At 35.0% G+C, this 19,449-nt stretch overlaps 1 protein-coding gene across 15 annotated transcripts in view; it reads right to left on the reverse strand.

Annotated features, from left to right (window-relative positions):
* The window catches only part of SUPT20H (SPT20 homolog, SAGA complex component), a 34,742-nt gene that overhangs the window by 11,153 nt on the left and 4,140 nt on the right, over positions 1-19,449 (reverse strand). For 9 of the 15 annotated variants that reach the window (XR_005565419.1, XR_003544058.2, XR_005565420.1 and 6 more), the window contains exons 4-17: positions 19,072-19,130; positions 18,921-18,987; positions 13,616-13,745; positions 12,892-12,995; positions 12,264-12,380; positions 12,083-12,136; positions 11,034-11,173; positions 9,686-9,842; positions 9,543-9,599; positions 7,963-8,034; positions 6,841-6,998; positions 4,647-4,679; positions 2,596-2,713; positions 207-315 (exon numbers count right to left, since the gene is read on the reverse strand). Coding sequence is in view for 12 of the 15 variants with exons in the window: in XM_027739029.2 (XP_027594830.1) it covers positions 207-315; positions 2,596-2,713; positions 4,647-4,679; positions 6,841-6,998; positions 7,963-8,034; positions 9,543-9,599; positions 9,686-9,842; positions 11,034-11,173; positions 12,083-12,136; positions 12,264-12,380; positions 12,892-12,995; positions 13,616-13,745; positions 18,921-18,987; positions 19,072-19,130 (1,375 nt within the window). In the remaining 3 variants the exon portion in view is untranslated. The remainder of the gene's footprint in view (positions 1-206; positions 316-2,595; positions 2,714-4,646; positions 4,680-6,840; positions 6,999-7,962; positions 8,035-9,542; positions 9,600-9,685; positions 9,843-11,033; positions 11,174-12,082; positions 12,137-12,263; positions 12,381-12,891; positions 12,996-13,615; positions 13,746-18,920; positions 18,988-19,071; positions 19,131-19,449) is intronic. The other 6 variants (XM_039386218.1, XM_027739031.2, XM_039386217.1 and 3 more) reach the window with 3 other exon arrangements.

Genomic DNA, 19,449 nt, shown 5'->3' on the forward strand with positions numbered 1-19,449 from the left:
ATTGTTGTTCTGTGAGTACAGATTAACTCAAATATTTGTTAGGGTACAATTTTGTAACCAATATAATCAGAAATCAAAAAAAATATGCTCTTCTCACAGATAAGACACTGGTATTTTTTTATTAAATCTTTACTAAAGGGATATCCTGTAATTTTACAACAGGTAGAACATGTAAAAAAGAGAGGCTTGAGTCAATAAATAATTACCTGAAGAACTACTTCCTGAACTTGAAGGTAATTTGATAGGAGGAGGTCGGTGTTTTACACCTTTCCCCAGCACTGAAGACTGAACAGAACCTGATATGCTTTCTGGCTGCTGGGAGGAAAGAGAAATTAACACTACCACAGCAATGATGTGAGCTTCCACACAGTTGGCAGAAAAGACAATTCAATTAATGTGTATTAAGATACCTCAAAACTATGACAAAATTCCCGTCATACATTTCAGATTTTTATGTATTTATTTAAAAAACATAACCTATGACCAACTCCCTTTATCTAAAGTGTTTACGATCAAGAAGCAGCATGAAAGTGCTGGCAAAAATTTAAACTGAGCAAATTAAAGTAATTAAGGAGTTTCACTTTTATCCATAATTCTGAAATCCTTCTTAGTAATTTTCACAAATGCAAGAGCGACAAATGCACTTGAAGTAAATGAATACTTTGGTTTTACTTGAAAAACTGCATAATTTCATTCATTCTCTCTGTATATACCTGCCATTTCCAACCAAGATAAATTTAAAGAAAGGGATCAGAATTCCTGATTCTAGCAGTAGGATTTTAAACACATTCAGCAAAATCCTGAATGCACAGAAATCAAGACACGTTTCCCCACTGGCTTCAGTGGGATCAAAACTTCATTAATGTTTTTAGAGGGAAAATGTTCCCTTTTTATTTGTTCTTAAAATCTACTTATCAGGCTATCTGAACATAAATTAACTTCAGCTACTTGAGTCGGTAGTTTGCAGTCACTCACAACAGACCAAAATCCATAATTCCAATAGCTGACACTGTCAAAAGACTCAAGAATGAAACATATTTACAGTTATATATAGTCTATGTATTTTTACCTATACATTTTTACCTATAAAATTTTTACCTATGTGCATTTTTCCATAAATGAAAGTAATGTCTAAACAAACATAAGGCCTACAAACTGCTGAAACTAGGCTGTTGACATGGTGAAGGGAATATTTCAATGCTGGAGCCTAAATTAGATGTGCATGGGTTAAGAAATCAGATCATTCTGCATTGTGCAGAATCACCCTTTCTGGTAAGCTTAGCTTCCACTGATTCTCAGTAATGAGAGTCCCCTCTATGTGTTTCTAATTGCTTGCTTATAAAAAAGAATCTTATGAGGAAAATTTTAAGGACTACTTTTCTCTTCTTCTACTAAAATCTGCTTTCTTGGTTTTGAAAATAAAGACTAATGCCCCATTTCAAAGGTAACAAGATCATTGAATACAGTAAACCTGAGTAATTTTGGTCCAGATTTTGGTGGGGGCTTGTACAGGCAGACAAGATGACTTCTGAAAGTACCCTCCCACCCCAAGTTATTATATGATTTTAATGCATATAATGTGCATGTGCATGTACATGCCTGTATGTGTATACACATAAACATTCATATCCCTTTCTGCAACTGCTGGCCTTGGAATGCTGCTGGTCTGGCTGACACCAAGAACTACCTCTTTCACAGCAATGTTGTAGGAGTTTAAAACTAGGTGTTTAGGGGAGGATGTCACTAAGGAAATAGCCCAACAGATACAACTCTCATTTACTACTTGAAGCCTAAATACAGCTCACTGCTAAAGTACTGAATCTGACCAACAAAGCCAGAAGCAGAATGTAAAACAAGGCAATGCCAACAGGCAGGAAAATTTGGGAATGCAAGAATTTATACTGGAAAGGTAGAAATGTGTGTGCATGCAAATATACACATTTTAAAGTTCTTGGGGGTTTTTTGTTTGCTAGTTTTTGTTTTGGGTTTTTTTTTGTTTTTTTTTCTTGTTTTGTTTTACGTTTTCCTCTTCAAAGTAAAGAGAAAATAATTTTAATTTCTACAGGTAAAAGAAGTTTAGCTACTCCATCTCCTTCTGTGTTTACTGACCTGCAAAATAAAACACATAGCTGCATTTTACTATACTGTTCTGTGAAAAGTTCATCTGAACAGGGGAAAATGCTAAAACAAAACCTTGGAGCTAACTACACTATACACAGCCAAAAAACCCCCAAAACGTCTAGAAGACAGCATTTGAACACTGAAAACATAAATGCTTTCCTTTAACTTTTCCAATGGATGATCGTGACCACAACACATTTAAAAATTCGTTCGCGATGACATTTTTAGGTTATTTTACTTTTAAACGTCGATAGCAAAGAGAACCCTGAGATTAGCTCAGTTGGTTAGAGCACATGCTAATAACGCCAACGTCACGGGTTTGATCCCTGTATGGGCCACTCACCTAACAGCTGATGATCCTTGTGGGTCCCTTCCAACTCAAAATATTCTTTGAAACAAACAAAGCAATCTCTGAAATTCTAACAATTCAATAATCAAAGGCAAATAAAAAAATGTGTGGCTTAATAAACTCACTTCCATTTCCTTCCCTGGAGAAAGATGACTAAGATTGACTGATCCACTTGAATTATGAAATATTTTCACAGGACATTTAGCTTCACTTTGTACTAACTCCTGATACTGATTCACTACCCTGAAACAAACAATGAAGACATAAAAAGATTAACAACTTTTAACTTCTAAAGTAGATACATATATAAAAACACATAATTGCATATGTTACAGTCATATATTTTATCTATTACGTAAGCATATCTCTATATAAAATAGATATGCACATATATAAAAAATATTTATATCTCTATGTATCTTTCTACATTATGTTCCTGGGCTCTTAGGTTTATTCCATTTTAACTTTTAATCCCGGTCTTTTTTTTTTCTAATGCAAAATACAGTGTAAGAAACACTCTTTTGGAGGAATATGGAAAACAGTAGATAGAGCAGTTCCCTTCCTGAAAGCAACTGCAGGTCTTTGGGATGTCAGTCAATGGGGACCCCATTCCCTTCACACAGGCCCAGAATCTTTTATAAGGGTGTCTCTTCTGCTTATGCTCCCTGTGGAACAGTCAACCCCTCCTTTAACTTGAGGTCTATGTCAGATGAGAAGTCTAAATGCAAGGGATGAACAATCACTCCTCTTTGAGCATCACGACAGACATTTAATAAAGCACCAATAGCATCAGGCAAACAAATTTAAAATACTGTTCTATCAAATGAAATACTACATCTCTACTAATCTAAGACAACCAAGTTGAGGGAAAACTCTTTCACAAACATGAGCAGAATATACAAAGTGACCTTGCTGACTTGAAAAATCAAGCTGAAGTGCTGTTGTCACTTACAGACTGAATCTCAGTGAAAAACTGCTGGAATATTTCTATTACCTTACACCTAAATGTGATGAACTACACTTTATTTTGGTATAGCACTGATTCTGTAATATGCTGTTACTTGACTAATGCAGACCTAAGCAAGGGCCCTGAGATACACAACAGAGGGAAGGGTGCAGTGTACTTTTTTCAGCAATTAGATTTCAGACTGACTTAAAATTACAGTGGAATTAAGAGCAGTAAAATGCCATGTACTCAAAAAGGTGGTCCTGACCTCTTATATTGTTGCATCTTGTCCTAGTCCCTGAAACCCAGTTGCTATTCTGACAGAAGGACTTGTGCAGCCAAGTGACAAGCAGGATTGGGAAACCAATCCCAGTTACAACTAGGCCCCTGTATTATTGTTTTAGTTTTCAGCCAGCCAATCCCCCAATTCCGCTTACAGAACAAACAGCAAAAGTATCAGCACAAAGGATGCAGGAGAGAATATAAGCACAGGGTTTCTTGATCAAAATTACCTATTTAAAAAAAGAACACGATTACTGATTTCTGATCAACTCAAATACTCATTTCCCTGCCAGGCACATAAGATAAGGGATAAGAGCTATGGCATGTACATCAGCTCGAGGTATCCTATGGAAGTATAAAAACACAACTGGCTTTGACAGAGGTTGATTTTTAAAGGTTCTGTGTTCATATGCACAGGTATCTAATGTGATGCATGCAGACAAACATTTGAAAAAACAGTTATTTTGCTGCCTGTTTCTCTGAATTGCTACTCCTACTCATTCTATGACTAAAATACACTGAAAAACTCTTTAATTACTTGATTCTCTAGGAAAGCTGAATCAAGTAAGGCACAACACACAAAAGTAAGTTGTATAAATCTTAAGTCCTAGATTACACTTCAAATGACAAATTCAAATGTACCAGTTCCATGACTGGTAATTTACTATCCAAAATGTCAGGATGAAATTCCTGCAAAGTGCTCTCAGAGTTCAGGTAGCACAACAAACTGTGCTCACAAGTTGATTTCCTCTATTCTTTCTTGCTCCTTAAATAAAGAAACTACACACTATATTCTACTTCTTGTTATGATGATTAATTCCTCTTATTTCTCCTCATCTGTTCTGCATCTGTTTCCATAATCACACATTAGCAGTCATAATGGCTAAAAGAAACAAAATTCATTATTTGGCATCAAACCAAATGGCTGTACATACTATATTAAATTACCTTTCAGCATCAGTCTTCGAACCAATAAGGAACCTAAAATGTAAAATATATTTTCAGTCATGAATTGGACTAAAAGATCATATTTTTAAAATTACAAGACTTCAGACAAATGTCAGTGCTACCTTTTTTTCTGACCTGCTCAAAATACAAGTGATAATGTATCCATTCAACGGACTGGGTATTATTCAGTACTTGAAATACATACTTGACTTCCTAACTATATATACGATATACACACATGGTCTAATACGGTCTCCTTTAGGAGTAAATAACCTACAGAGAAAAAGGCAGAGTATGGAAGTTTGGGATTTTATATTTTCAAAGAAATGGACGTAACTGCTACAGAATTGTAACTGTAAAAAGTACAAAGTTATGTATAAATCAACAACATATCAATACGCTCACACTGAAATATAACTCTTCTGAGAGTATGTCAAAAGCAGCCCTACCCATAATATTTTAGCAAATATTTAGTTTCCATTTTTGATTTCACTTATGCAAATTCCAATTCCCTCTGATTTTCCAGCCCTCCTAAATAAATATTTCTGTTTTGCGGAACACTTACAGCTTGCAAACTTATTACTGCAGTGATTTTTTAACACTTTTTTCCTCTTTCTCCAGCTCCAAAAATAAAATGTAAAAAACATTGTTTTATTTTACTGAACAACTTTTATTTTGTATGACAGTTTGCTAATGAGGAATTATCCAAGTTTTGATGAACTTCAATTGGCAATGTCTTAGCAATGAATTCCAACCTCCCCTGAGGCATCTAATACCTCTAAATCCATTTAATTCCCAGTCTTATTACACAATTCTAAGCTAGCACTGCTGGTTTAGGAAGATAAATTCTAAGTATGTATGCTGGTTTTCACTGGGATAGAGTTAACTTTCTCCATAGTAGCTGATCTAGGGCTGTGTTTTGTGCTGAAAATAGTTTTAATAATACATGGGTGTTTTAGGTATTCCTGAGCAGTACCTACAAAGTTCCTTTTTGTCTCACCAGCAAGTGGGCTTGAGGTGCACAAGAAGTTGCAAAGTGATACTGCAAGGACAGCTGACCTCAAGTGACCAAAGACAGGGATATTCCATACCATATGGTGTCATCAGCATATAAAGCCAGTGGAAAAAGAAAGAAAAGGGGGAGGGGAGTACTTAGGGTGATGGCATTTGTCTTTCCAAGTAACCATTAGACATGATGGGGCCCTGCTCTCCCTGAGACAGATGAACACATGTCTGCCCATGGGAAGTGGTGAATGAATTCCTTGTTTTGCTTTGCTTGCATGTGTGGGTTTTCCTTTACCTATTCAACTGTCTTTATCTCAACCAACAAGTTTCCTCACTTTTACCCTTCCAGTTCTTTCCCCCATCCCACTGAGGAGGCAGGAGGAGGAGGGGCAGAGTGAGTGCCTGCATGGTTCTTAGTTGCCAGCTGGGGTTAAACCACAACAGTATGGAAACAAACTGTAAATAGCTGAAGTCTATGGATAAAATATTCTTAATACTCAAGATGTTTTACGATTTGGATAAAAAAATAAGAGAAGAATTACATACTAGACAATAAAAATAATTTTTATTAGCAAAACTAAAAAGTTTGCTCAGGCTCACTGCTCCTTGCCTTACTGAAATTTATAGGTTCTACTCTGCTGCACAGGTTCCTCCACACAAGTAATCTAGTACATACAACAAAAAGAGCCAAGAATAGAAAATATTTGTAGAACCACAGCCAAAACCAGCATATTCAAAACAATTCAAAATTAAAAAGCTTCTTAGAAGCTTATGTTTTCTTTCATCTATTTAGCTTAAATTTCTCTGTCTAAGGGTAAATAGAATAAAGTCATGTCTTAAGCTTTCACAGCATCAGGGACGTTTTAAGAACAATCAAAATTCTGAATAACACTAAAAAAGAGTGCAACAACATCTCATGGTGTCTCCACAATTTGCGTGGATTGTGTTTGTGGGAGATTGCTTTTAGCCCCAATATATTTTCAATGTAAAAGAACAGGCAAATTTAACATAAAAGTACATTAAAGATAAGATAGTTGCTTGAACGCATTTTGTTTGATATTGTTTTTTGTTAAAAACTCTTAAATCAGATTTTAGCTCTGGAGTATTTTTATGACTGAAAATGACAAGCAATGTTTGTATTCCTTCATCTATCAGATCACAGCACATTTTAAAAGAGCATGTAACTTACTGTGATGGAGTTAATAGGTTGTCATTTTCCTCATCACCTTTGAGTGTCTGAATTTTACCATAGTACAAGGGATTGCCAAGAGACTGGAAAATGGTCAGCTTTGTTTTTTGAAGCTGATTACCAACTTCACATTCGAATACATAATCATCTTTTATTTCCTAAAATGACAGAAGAAAACAACCTAGTAAGTCTTGAACAAGTGTTAGCAGAACAGTGAGTAAAACAGACCAACTCTATATAAAACATAGTAAAAAACATTCTATAAGTAACTCTGAAAGCAAGTAAAACTCTATAGGAAGGAGTGCATAATATGAAATGGAAGTGATTTGAGAGTAAATTATCTAAAGGGATGAAGGGAAAAAGAGTTTATCATCTCTTAAAAAACACAACGATATTGCAAAAGCTAAACAATCATGTTAGACATGGAAAGGCAGATGGGGTAAACATATATAGGAACAGTTTAATATAAATTATGACAAAGCAAAAAATGTTCAGAGTAAAATGTTGGGAGTGAAGATTAAGTTCTGTGAGAAAGTATTACTTTTTTCCAATATGAAACTACAAAGACATCATGATACATGCTGTTAATAAAGATAGTATCTTGCCTCTAAAATTATAAAAAAATTATTCAATTATCTATGGCTGATTACATTAAATTATTACTTCCTATCAAATAACATAATTTGTGCCAAAAATCTTAAGGTTCAACTTACATATTGCAGAAGGAGCTTTTTGTAAGAGGCATTTAATACTAACCTCTTTCAAAATTTAACATTTTGATTTTAACTGAAGCTCTTTTCCATCAGCATTGGAGTGTCTGAGTAAAGAAAGCAATTTGTTGAGCAGAGTACTGCTCCCTGTAAATTATTATGCTTTCTTTACTGCAAGCTGCTCTTCCCTGTATTTCTGGAAAACCTGAGGAAATTACAAGACTGATCACATGCTTGCTGTACTGTAGAAAATTACAAGTATCTCTGGTAATCTTCCCATGTCCATATAACACATGGCAGATTAATTAAATTGGGGCAGAGAAGATTATTCCTACATTACTTTGTTTTTGTTGAAATAAGAGGCATTTTAACTAGAGACAGTGAAGTTTGGCCAAAGGCCTAAACTACTCACATGTGCTGGCCAGACAGTTGGTTGTGAGTCATCAGGCTTGATAGACTTTTCCACTTTGGCATATTTTTCCACCTTAAAGAAAATAGAGAGATCAGAAAATAAAGAATCTCCTATTTTATGCATTCAGAAAAACTAAATCAGAGAATCTTCAGAACTTGACACTTATAGTGTTACACCGTATTTGCTAGGTTAAACAACAAAAGAGTGAATGAAACATAGCTTAAGACTACAGATCAAAATAATTGTCTGCAATGTGGAACGATTAAGAAGTCAAAGTGAAAAAAGTACAAACTTATACCATCATTTCATGTGTAATGCACATTCTTGCCAGCACTATGATGTCCAAAGCTTGTAGACTTGTCTAGTCTACAGAGTCTTGCAGAAGACTCATTAGACTAGAGAAGACTAGTGGAAAAGGCCCTGGGGGTCCTGGTCAATGACAAGTAGAATATGAGTCAGCAGTGCCCTGGCAGCCAGGAGGGCCAACCATGTCCTGGAGGGCATCAGGCAAAGTATCCCCAGCCAGCTGAGGGAGGGGATTGTCCTGTTCTGCTCTGCACTGGTGCGGCCTCACCTTGAATATTGTGTGCAGTTTTGGGTGCCACAATATAAGAAGAATTTAAAGCTATTAAAGAGTGTCCAAAGAAGGGACAAGAAAAAGGTGAAAGGCCTTGAGGGGAAGCCGTATGAGGAGCAGCTGAGGTCATTTAGTCTATTCAGTCTGGAGGAGACTGAGGGAAGACCTTATTGCAGTCTACAACTTCCTTGTGAGGAAGAGGAGGGGCAGGCCCTGATCTCTTCTCTGTGGTGACCAGTGACAGGACCTGAGAGGAGGTATAGGCTGGATTTTAGGAAAAATTGCTTCACCCAGAGGGTGGTCAGGTACTAGAACAGGCTCCCCAGGGAAGTGTTCACAGTACCAAGCCTGATGGAGTTTAAGTATTTGGACAAGACACTTGGTGTGATTTTTTAGGTTGTCTTGTCCTGCAGGACCAGGAGTTAGACTTTTGATGATGCTTGTAGGTCCCTTCCAACTCAGGGTATTCTATGATTCTATGAGTCCCTTCTGTACACTGGTAGTATATGTTTTGTCAGTGCCAGAAACTAAGAACACGAATGTCCCTGAGAGAAGAATGCACACAGTGATCAAAAGAACTCTCAACTAGAATTCTCTGTTTAAAAATCAAAACTTCTCAAAATATTAATGTGCCATAGTATCATAACATATCTAAAGAGAGGAATTTCTACCAAGATGAGAAGTGACTCATTTTTAAATAATCCACAAACCTCATTTGTTTTTCTGGTTTTCATATTATCAAACAACTTCAAATAGACATGTGCTCATTGAACCCACAGAAGAAAAACAGTAACAGCTGTACTGTTTACCTCATACAAACTATTCTGTTACAATTACAGTGTGGTTTCACTAGTGTTTATACCTTATGGTATAGAAAAGTAACTGTAAAAAGTAAAGTTATCCCATTTTTATTTTGATACCAGATACTTTTTAGTCACTTCTTCATATAATACAATGTTCAATAAAATTGCTAATAATTGCTAATGGTAACAACTGGTCTTACGTCTACTTCAGAAGGTGCAGTCAAGTAGCAAGGGTTCTGTTTCCACATATCTACGCACTGGAAAATGAAAAAGCAGGATTAATATGTTAAATGTTCTAATTAAATAGTTAGAAGCATATGAAATTACTTCTCAGAACACTTACATTTCCAGCTTTAGAAATTTTGAGGTCATACTGCTGGGCTGCTTTCCTCTCCTTCCTTTTCTGTAAGTAGTCAAGTATTCTGAGCTGAGGTGGAGCTGAGTAGTGAGCTACTTCCTGCTGTCTGTTCAGAGAGGACCTTGAGTACCTTTTGAAGCACCTATGGAAAAATGACACAAGCTTGTAAAACCATCAACATTAAATTCTCCACTGCCTGTGTACAAACACAAAAATATACAGAGAACTCCTACTTAAATTGAGATTAATAGGTTTTCAAATATTAATTTAAAATTGCTTTTCTGGGTTACACTGTACAACTCTAACTTTTTATTTCATATTTATAAAATATACTAGTATTCTGTTCATGTGTTTCAGCACTAAGAGTGGGGTTATTTTTTTAATGCATAATTGAATTGAACATTATCAAAAGGAGAAATTAAGAAGTTGCCAAGCTTAAAATATTTGTATACTATCATATATTTCAGTTCCATCAAAAGATCTTTGTACTCCTTATGTAACTACAAACACAGTGACTGCCCTCCATTTGTTTCATGACAAACTTGTTGCTACAGTAATGCTGTTCCGGACATTCATTTAACCTTTGCCTATTTTTCTAGTGGAATATTTGCTGATCACAAAGCTTTAATTTCAAGGACAGCTCAATCAATTTCACTATTTATACCTTTAGACATTGCCACTAGTTTTACACTAGCATAGTATTGCAATACAGATCGTTTTAAATATTGCAGTAATTTTGAAAGACCATTAGTACATTTCCCTTCTACAGAGTGAATGAAACTCTTGTAGCAGAATAAATATGAACCATTTCAAGCTTTTGTGGAAAAAAGTGAATAACCACACACAAAAGTGAAATAATTTCAACTTTTCCAAGATTCTGATACGCTTACACTTCTGTTTAGCCTGAATGTCAAACATGCAAATAATTCCCTTGATTTCCTCATTCAGGATTAAGTTTATACATAGCTTTTAACAAATCAGAGACCAATATGCAACATATCAATTTATATATTTTACAATACTAAGCTGCCATCTTACTCAGTCTACACATAAATTATGCAAAAAAAAAGGCAAAATCCAAACTGCAGTATAACAGATTATGTTGAGAAAATATATACATACACACTTTCCTTTGATACACAAAAATAAGCATACTACAGTATCTACTACTAACTGAAATACAGCACAATATTGAGCACTTTGAAATAAGATATAATTTGACTGTTCCTCACACAATCCTAATATTTCAGTAAGTATTTCATATAAGTAGCTAAATTTTCACATAAAGCATTACTTATATTTTTCTTTGAAAATGTTTCACACTGAAAACTACCGTTTCATTGGGCGAGTGTTCATCTTCTGCTTGTTGTACAGGAGTCTGTTTGTAGTACACGTCACTGCTATTGAAGGATCAAGACACAAAGGCTCTGCTGTAGCCAAAATAAGTTGGCTCTCAAGTAGGAGTTTGTCCTCCTGTAATATACACAGCTATTAATAAATGTAAAAATATGAAAACTTTTACACTAATTAAGCTCTTATATATCTGTGCACATGGACATCATTTTAGAGAAAACTGAAAAAATTGTGTGTGAATAGTCAACAGAAGAAACTGTTCAACAATTAAGTATCCCTAACCATTATTATTAGTTACAGACCTTGGGTAGGGTTTCCAGTAGGAAAAAACCAAGAAATCTGCTGAAAAGCAGAGGTCACATTCTGGGGTTTTTTGTGTGAGTTTTCTTTGTTTGCTTGCTTCAAACACAGTACTAGTGGCACTGAAATCCATTTTCTGTCAGTGATTTATATTGATGTATTAGCAATCAGTGCCATAAAGATGATCTACTGGGAATTAGATTACAATTTGAATTAGATTTGAGCATGACTGTGGCTCTGAAACACAAAAAAGAACACTGAGTATACCAACCCTGTTCAGCAATTCACTACCTATAACTGTACTACTGTAGTTACTTTAGATTGTCTTTACTTTAAAAGTATCAATAGTAAAATAAAGGTGGAGGAGCAATTGTGTCATTAGATTGCCAGTGCTGTTCTGGGGCTGCACGCTGAAGATGAATGAAGTAAGGTAAACTAGCTAGAGTCGCTCCAAGGCTGCCATTTTTCACTTCAAAAATTAAGGTCTGACTCCACAAAATCTTTAGCAAATCCTATTGTATTCTATGGCATCTTGTGGAAAGATGATATTAAGTTAATTTGGCAGCTCTCTGAATCATGTACCATGCACAACTATACACACTGACAGTTTGAATTAATAAAAAAAGAGTAAGTTCTATATTTATTAAACAAATAGAAAATTTTACATAATTTTATTTTTTCGTTTATTTATGACATCACTGTAAAGTTTTAAAATAACCTCTAACCCACCTGTGTCCATTTGTGGTTGTCACTTGTTATAGAATGCACATCACAAATTAAAGTCTGAGGAAGAAGACATAATGGTAATTAGCTTTCAACTGAGTAATAAGATTTCTTAATATATGGTCTGTAATAGTATCCAGTCTAGGAACTATGGTAACACTGAGAAATTACTTAAGCCACTTCTTACCTGCATTGTAGGACGCAAAAGAATGTGCTTGCTTTGGTATGTTGGAGATTTCATGTTACCAGACTGCCTATAGTCACGTATTTCTGCTATGACACATCCACAATGAAAAATATTAACCTAGTTGAAAGAAAAAAACCCCAACTTTTAAATAAACAAATATTTACCAATCCACCCCTGCCTCTAAATAGAAGTTTTTTATATAACATATAAAATTCAGTGAAACTATGAATAAAAGTAATCATTAATTTTTTCAGACCGGTGCTCTTTACTACATGGCTAGACATACCTAAAATACAAGCTTAAAATGTAGTGTTTCATATGCCAGCAAAGTAGTTTCAAAAAATTCCCATGCCAAACATTGTCATTATGACCAAGAACAAAGGGCATTTTGCTAGAGCACAGAGCTGAAGTTGTTTCACAGCTATAACCACAGCACTCCCTTCTATCTCTTTCTCCTCAGTATTTTTTTTCCTAAAGAACAATAAAATATTTATTTGAGGTTTTAAATATTACAGTTTCAAATGCAGAAGTGTCTTGTGATTAGAATCACCTATGCGAAGCATTCAAAAAAATCAAGGTCTATCTGGGTAAAAAACATAAGTTCTTGTCAAAAACAAAACTTCCAAACCTGCGATTTTTCCAAAAGATCAACCAAAATAGGTGGTAGTTCCTCTGCATCCAAATATTCAAGCAGCTCTGCTTCCTCATAAGGCAGACGAATGGTCTCAGAATCTGAATTTAAACAAAACATATTACTTTTCTTTTGCCTTTCAAGTTCCAACTTTAACAATGAGAAATCTAAAACAAACTTGCTACAGGAAAAAGCAGGGTTGGCAGAAACCTATCCAAACAGACCATTTTTTTTGCACAGTATTAATTTTCACATCCCTTTCTGTTTCTAGAGCTTTATTTTGCTCTTATGGTGCTAATAGACAAAATTTTTGCTCCCAGGTGACATACTGTATGCTCTTATTGCACATCACAGTACCAACAGCAAGGAAATACAACCAAACTGGAACAAAAATGCCTTTAGACAGACCTAGATATAGGAAACAGCGAAACAATCAATCTGACAAAAGGAACTTATGATATAAGAGAAACTTGGATATGCAACTCCAGAAACTAAGTGGAAATAAGAGAGTGAAAGGCTATCAAAAAGACTCATATCTACCGATTTACACTGCACCTCACAGCTTTATGTAAATTTTTAATTCAAGTACAGTTGTTTGTTCTCCGTCCACCCGTCACCCCCAGAATGATCTCAGAAGTGGAACAGTTAAATGTAAGCAACAACACATGCTATTTATATAGCATTCTGAGTGTTTTTAAAAATTAAAGAGCAAAATTATTACCTGAACCATTTTTTCCCCTGAGCATAAGTGAATAACCCTCATTTCCTGGATAGAGGTTCACCACCAGACATGACAACGTCTCCTGCATAACCAGCTTCTCAAGTAAATTCACATTTCGTCTCAGCTTCTGCTTTAAAAGTAAACATTGCTCATGAACATAATACAATGAAATAATTAGTAGAAATAAAAACAATTGCTAGAATATAACTAATATTTAGATTAACAACAAAGTATACATCTAAACAAGTCCAGTTAAATTTAATTGTACTGTATTCAGCAGAGTAAATATATTATGTATTATCACACATACTAATATACACTGATTTTTTTAAAAACCCCCACTCATTTAAATTACAAACCCTAGAACTGGAAGTTCACAGACAACAGAGTTAATGATGCTATGCTACGATGTTATAAATCTACAGTGGCCCTATTTATTTGTATAATTTCTATGAATATCATTTATCCTCTACACATTGTTTGATAAAAACAACAAAATATTTAGTACTTTCAAATATTCCTAACAGAAGCAGATATTTCTCTCCAGGATTAAAATACTTAATTACAGCATTTGGAAGCTTTAATTGCATTTTCTTGTCTGTATTTGCTGAAATCTGATCCAGCAGCTGCAGACACTATTCCCTTATTTAACTATAAGAATGATTTTTCCCATGTATAACAGATTTTTAAAATTACTTGCTATGTGTTAGAGACCTCATGTATATCCTATCAACTGAAACATTTAAAGCCCCCTTAGAACTTAAGACAATGAATTCTAAAACTCAGATAATTTAATACTTTCTGGCTGGAGGCCAGATTTCATCTCTGAATACCAGCCCTGAGTGGAGCCATTAATTGGGAGTTAACCTGAGCTCTCTACTAACCCTGCCAAACAACTCATTTCACACACACAACACAGTAGGAGTGGGCTATCTTTTTTTGAACAAATTCATCTTTCCATAGATATTGAAAAGAGGGAAAGCAGGAGCATAACTTATTGGGGAACAAACTTAGAGAAAAGGACTGAAAACAAAACCTCCAAATCCCACAGCAATATAATTAAAGGAAGAGAAAAGGGAAAAAAGTATTTTCAATTTCCTGCATGTAGTTTTAGAATCATTGCCTAAAGTTAACTCTTCCCCATGCATCATGAATGATGGTGACTACATCTCACTGGCTTTTACAGTACAGAAATAGTGGAAACTAAGAAACAGACAAAGTAGCACCTAAATTCTTTCAGAATTAATGGGAAAAGAACTGGAGGAGTGGGGGAAAGTATGTCATAGCAACAACAGAGGTAAGAGACTGGTCATGAAAGCCAATTTCTCATACAGGATGCTGGAAATGCAGCATGTTAAGCAAAACATTCTTCAGCCAGAACTCCTATTAACCCCTCCACCATCCACCAAACACCAGGAGGCTGCATGTGCAGTGCTTCAATTTTCAGACACATCCCTGAGTAGAGGATTTAGCTATTGGGCTTTCACTTAGACATAGTAGGAAGCAGCCTGAGGTACAGGAAATGTCATCTGAGACCAAAGTCAGTACTCAACTACTCTGACATCCTCTTTTTTAAAAACTGAGATACTGTCAATGTTTTGATGGAAAGGTTTCTCAGTATGTTCCCCTGTGTTGGGTAAATTAATTCTTTCATATTTAGCTATGCACTGGCACTAGGACAGAAAGAAATATAAGAATTCTGTAAGGTATGTAAAGGAGATTAATTAATTACACTAAAGTTATATTTAAAAATACCAAATAAAACAATAAAAAGCAATTCCATTCCTCTACCACTGGGATAGAACCAATAAAACTTCTAGAAGCTGTAACTGATAATACTGTTAACAGTTCTAATCCAACTTTGTTATTTTCAGGAGCTGAAGAAAAAGGATCATTCAATTAATGGTATTATTCCATCCAAAATACAGGCACAGAATAATTTATACTAACTAGTATAAATACTATACTAACTAGTAACCACTCATGGAGTTTCTAAATAAACAATATTTTTTTCCTAAATATTTGTCTATGTATGCAAGAAATAGACATGAGATTTATTTTATGGAAGGCTTCTGCTCCTTAAACACCTCAGAAGTAAAATACATATCATGGTAATTAAATTGCAAATATAATAAAATTCAGTTAATTGCATCACTCTCTAAATTTATAATTCAGTGAATGATATGTTAGTTTTATTTTTTAAGTTTTGTTCAATAATCGTTGGCCACTCATGGCTTGGATTTTTAGGTTGTTACATTTTTTTGGAGGCTAGGATGTTGAGAGGGGAAAACAGGTAAAGGAAAAAGGAGAGGACAATCACATAGGCCTGAGAACATTTCTGACATTGCATTCGTATAACCTCAGATTTTAAAGACATATTATAAAAACATTTTAAAATATAAAGCCTTTCCAAGACATTGGAGTAAATTAGTGTTTTAAGTACAAACATTTCAACGTGTTGATAAAGTTACGTTTCACTAAGCATGAAAAGTTTTTATGTCTACAAAAAAATACCTTTCTCCTTTGAGCTGGCACTCAGATACTGTGTCAAAACTGATATTAAGCATTAGCTCAGGTCTTGTGTGTAAAGATTATAAAGATCAAGGACTGGCCTGAGGTGTATTATGTTTCTTAAGCATCCATTGCTTTATACTACAAGAGTTCAGATACCAAGCCACCAGGCCAGCTCTACTGCTCTGTTACATCAGCTAAACCTTTACCCTCTCTGATTTCACTCAGAGAAAAGCAGCACTCCTCCCTCCTGAACATGCACTGCAGGGACCGTGTGATGGATGGGAAGCCGCACAGAGAAGACATAGGTGCTTCTTTCGCTTCCTGTGAATTCTGATGACTATCACTGAATAAAGAATACTGAGCACTCCTGCCTAACCAGACTGAAGTAGTGATTTTATGTTGTTTATTACTCCTCCACCCTGGGCTACAAGCAAAATGTTAATTTTAATACCTACTCCTCAAACAGTGCACAGAGTATTACACAAAATTATTATGTTATCTTTATCATGATTGCTTTTCTTATTCCTCACTGTAGCATATTAAACTGATTTTCCCATATACCCTTATAACTGAAAAGTTGGTCAAAAAGTTGGTCAACAGATCACTTCCAAAAAAAAAAAAAAAGCACTACTTCATGAATGCACAGAAGATGCACCTTTAAAGGAACTGAAGTGACTTTCATTAACAGTGTTCTGAAACTCTGCTTACTCCAAGATGTTTTTCATTCTTGCACACTCATGCTATCACGTGCAGCTGTCAGAAGACACCAAATGAGAATAAGCAACTGATCAATGATTTTCCATTTTTTTTAAAATTTGTTTTTGTAGCAGAGATCTCAGATTTACCTGCCTTGCAGAAGGCATGATCTATGATCCTAAGAGTCTATGATCCTTCCAGTCCATAGGCCAGGTCTGTTTCCACATTTGTGTTTAACACTGAGTCCAAAATTATTATTTTTTTTTTTTGTATTTCAACTTTTACACATGGGAATGTTGCACACTAGAGGCCAAGTGAAGCCAACTGTTTCACTAGACAACCACCTCAGCACAGTTAGTTCTCTCTTGAGTGTGCATATGCAGAAATAGAAGAGACCCAAAAAGCAATGAAGCTGGGCAGACTGGAGTAATAGAGGAAGAATAATTAATTAGGGAGAAAGTTAAGACTGAAAAACAATATTCAGTGTTAATTTAAAAATTGCTTCTGAGTGGACAATCTAATTACAGCTTGTACTATCAAAATGGTGGAATACAAACTTTGATAGTTCTGTACACTAAAACCTTTAAGCTACATCCAAGTCATTGATCAAATTCTAGTTAGAACTCAGTTCAGTTTTACTCTGCCAATTAAGAAACAAATACACAATCCTATGCTTGTGGATGAAGTTTTACAGTAGCATTATCTTTTAACCTTTGTACCTTGATCTTTGAGCTTCTCATTCTCAGTTGTCACAATCCCTAACAGAAGACCAAGGTATGTATTAACTATCCACATCTTAGTTCAGTGAATAAGGGCTCTACGTACAAACTTGCCTATCATAAGCTTCCAACTCCTCAATAAAGAACTTAATTTTTATTCAAATCTAGATCAGCAACAATCCCTTTCACCTACTCTGATGTTATAACTCGTTCCACTACTTCAATTTTATTATAGTTGGGTAAGTTTGCCCAGTGCCTTCTAGTTTAGCAAGACCTATTGCATTAAAATCCAGGGGTTTTCCTAGATTCCAGTCTAGCAAGGCTGATCTTCTCCCTGCTGCTCAAACATTTTACTGCTCACTCACTACTGATGTTTTTCAAGTCTATAATTTGCTTAAAACCTCACATCTGTGATTTGAATCAAGATCATATGCTAAATACAATCAACCATATCAGAATCACCAAAAGGAATTACAGGTGCTCAATAACTAACATCTCACGTCCATTTAGCTTCTCATTTGTTTTTATTTCCTTGGAAGCAGCAGTACAGCAGATTCCACAGCTTGTTCTTCTTGTTCTATTTGACATTCATGGTTTAGCAAAGTACCTTGTGCCTTTTTACACCTTATATTTAGCATTGCTAAGTCTGCTTGAGCTTCTTTGCTAACGTTATGAAAAAATTTCACAAACTTCTGAGCTTACAAGCTGCTAGAGAAATAAATCTGACTTTACAGCAAAGCATAGAGCCAAAAATTATCCACATTTTTTGCTACGGCAGTCATTCGAAGCAATTGATTCTGAAACAGTGATACTGACAACAGTGCACGTGGCATTGACATCGGCCCTGAACTTGACCTCAACTGACTTCTGTGACACAGGATTAAGACAGAATGAACAGGTCACTCAAGCCAGTCTAGGCCTTACTATTCATATTATATCATTCAGTTACTTTAATAGTACTGCTCTCTAATAAACCTGTTAGATAGATCTGTCCATTCCAGACCATTCTTTTGAAATTCTCTCTTTCCATATAAAGAAAAGCATCTCAAGAGTACACTAAATACAATCCTCAGCAAGCATTCTACTTTATAACCTCTAAAAAAACATTTAGGGTTACCAGTTACCAGGTAGTCATTGGCCTTCCCATTACCTTGTTTTTATTTCAAACTGGACTAAGATGATGCTATTAAATTACACAGTTTAGTCCACAAAACTCATAATAATTGTTTCTCCTTCAGTCTTAGCCTTAGGTAACTACTACAGTCGGAAGAGTTTATTCTTCTTTTAACAAAGAAATTAATTGAAATAAAAAAATGTATTTTCTGAACTTGCCTGTTTAGACAGCAATTAAAAGCTTCTCAGCAATTTCCACTTACCTTTATTTCGGGCTCTTTTTCACATTCTTCTGTATATAAATCATAGAGTTTTTGAAACACAGATTTTCTGCAATTAAAAAAGCTTAACATGTAACCAAAATTAAATCAAAAGAAATGCTATTTAAAAACTGAATACTGAAACTCTTAATACCTTCCACTGGATAAATATTTTCTTTTGGGAGGTCTCTGACGGGCACTTTCAATGATATACTACAAGAGAAGAGTAAACCAAAAAATTAACATACATTACAAAGAAATTTAATTCTATCTACCACACAACTTTAGACCATTACCAGACAGCGTTCCACATATACAGAAAGTAATTAGCAGCTATGCTACATGACTGTTCCAAAAGTGTACTGAACACAATTTGGTCTATGTTATAGTCATCAACAAGAACACAGTTCAGTTTAGTTGTCAAAAGTAGCATTTCATGGCTATGGCATTAGCTGCACACAAAGTCTTGATTCTGCATTCATGTTTTTTAATTACAGCAGTAATTAACACTACTGTACTTCACTAAGATATG

The sequence above is a fragment of the Pipra filicauda genome, unplaced genomic scaffold (genome assembly GCF_003945595.2).
Source record: "Pipra filicauda isolate LSUMZ 115617 unplaced genomic scaffold, ASM394559v2 scaffold473_size681673_pilon, whole genome shotgun sequence".
NCBI classification, from domain to species: domain Eukaryota; kingdom Metazoa; phylum Chordata; class Aves; order Passeriformes; family Pipridae; genus Pipra; species Pipra filicauda.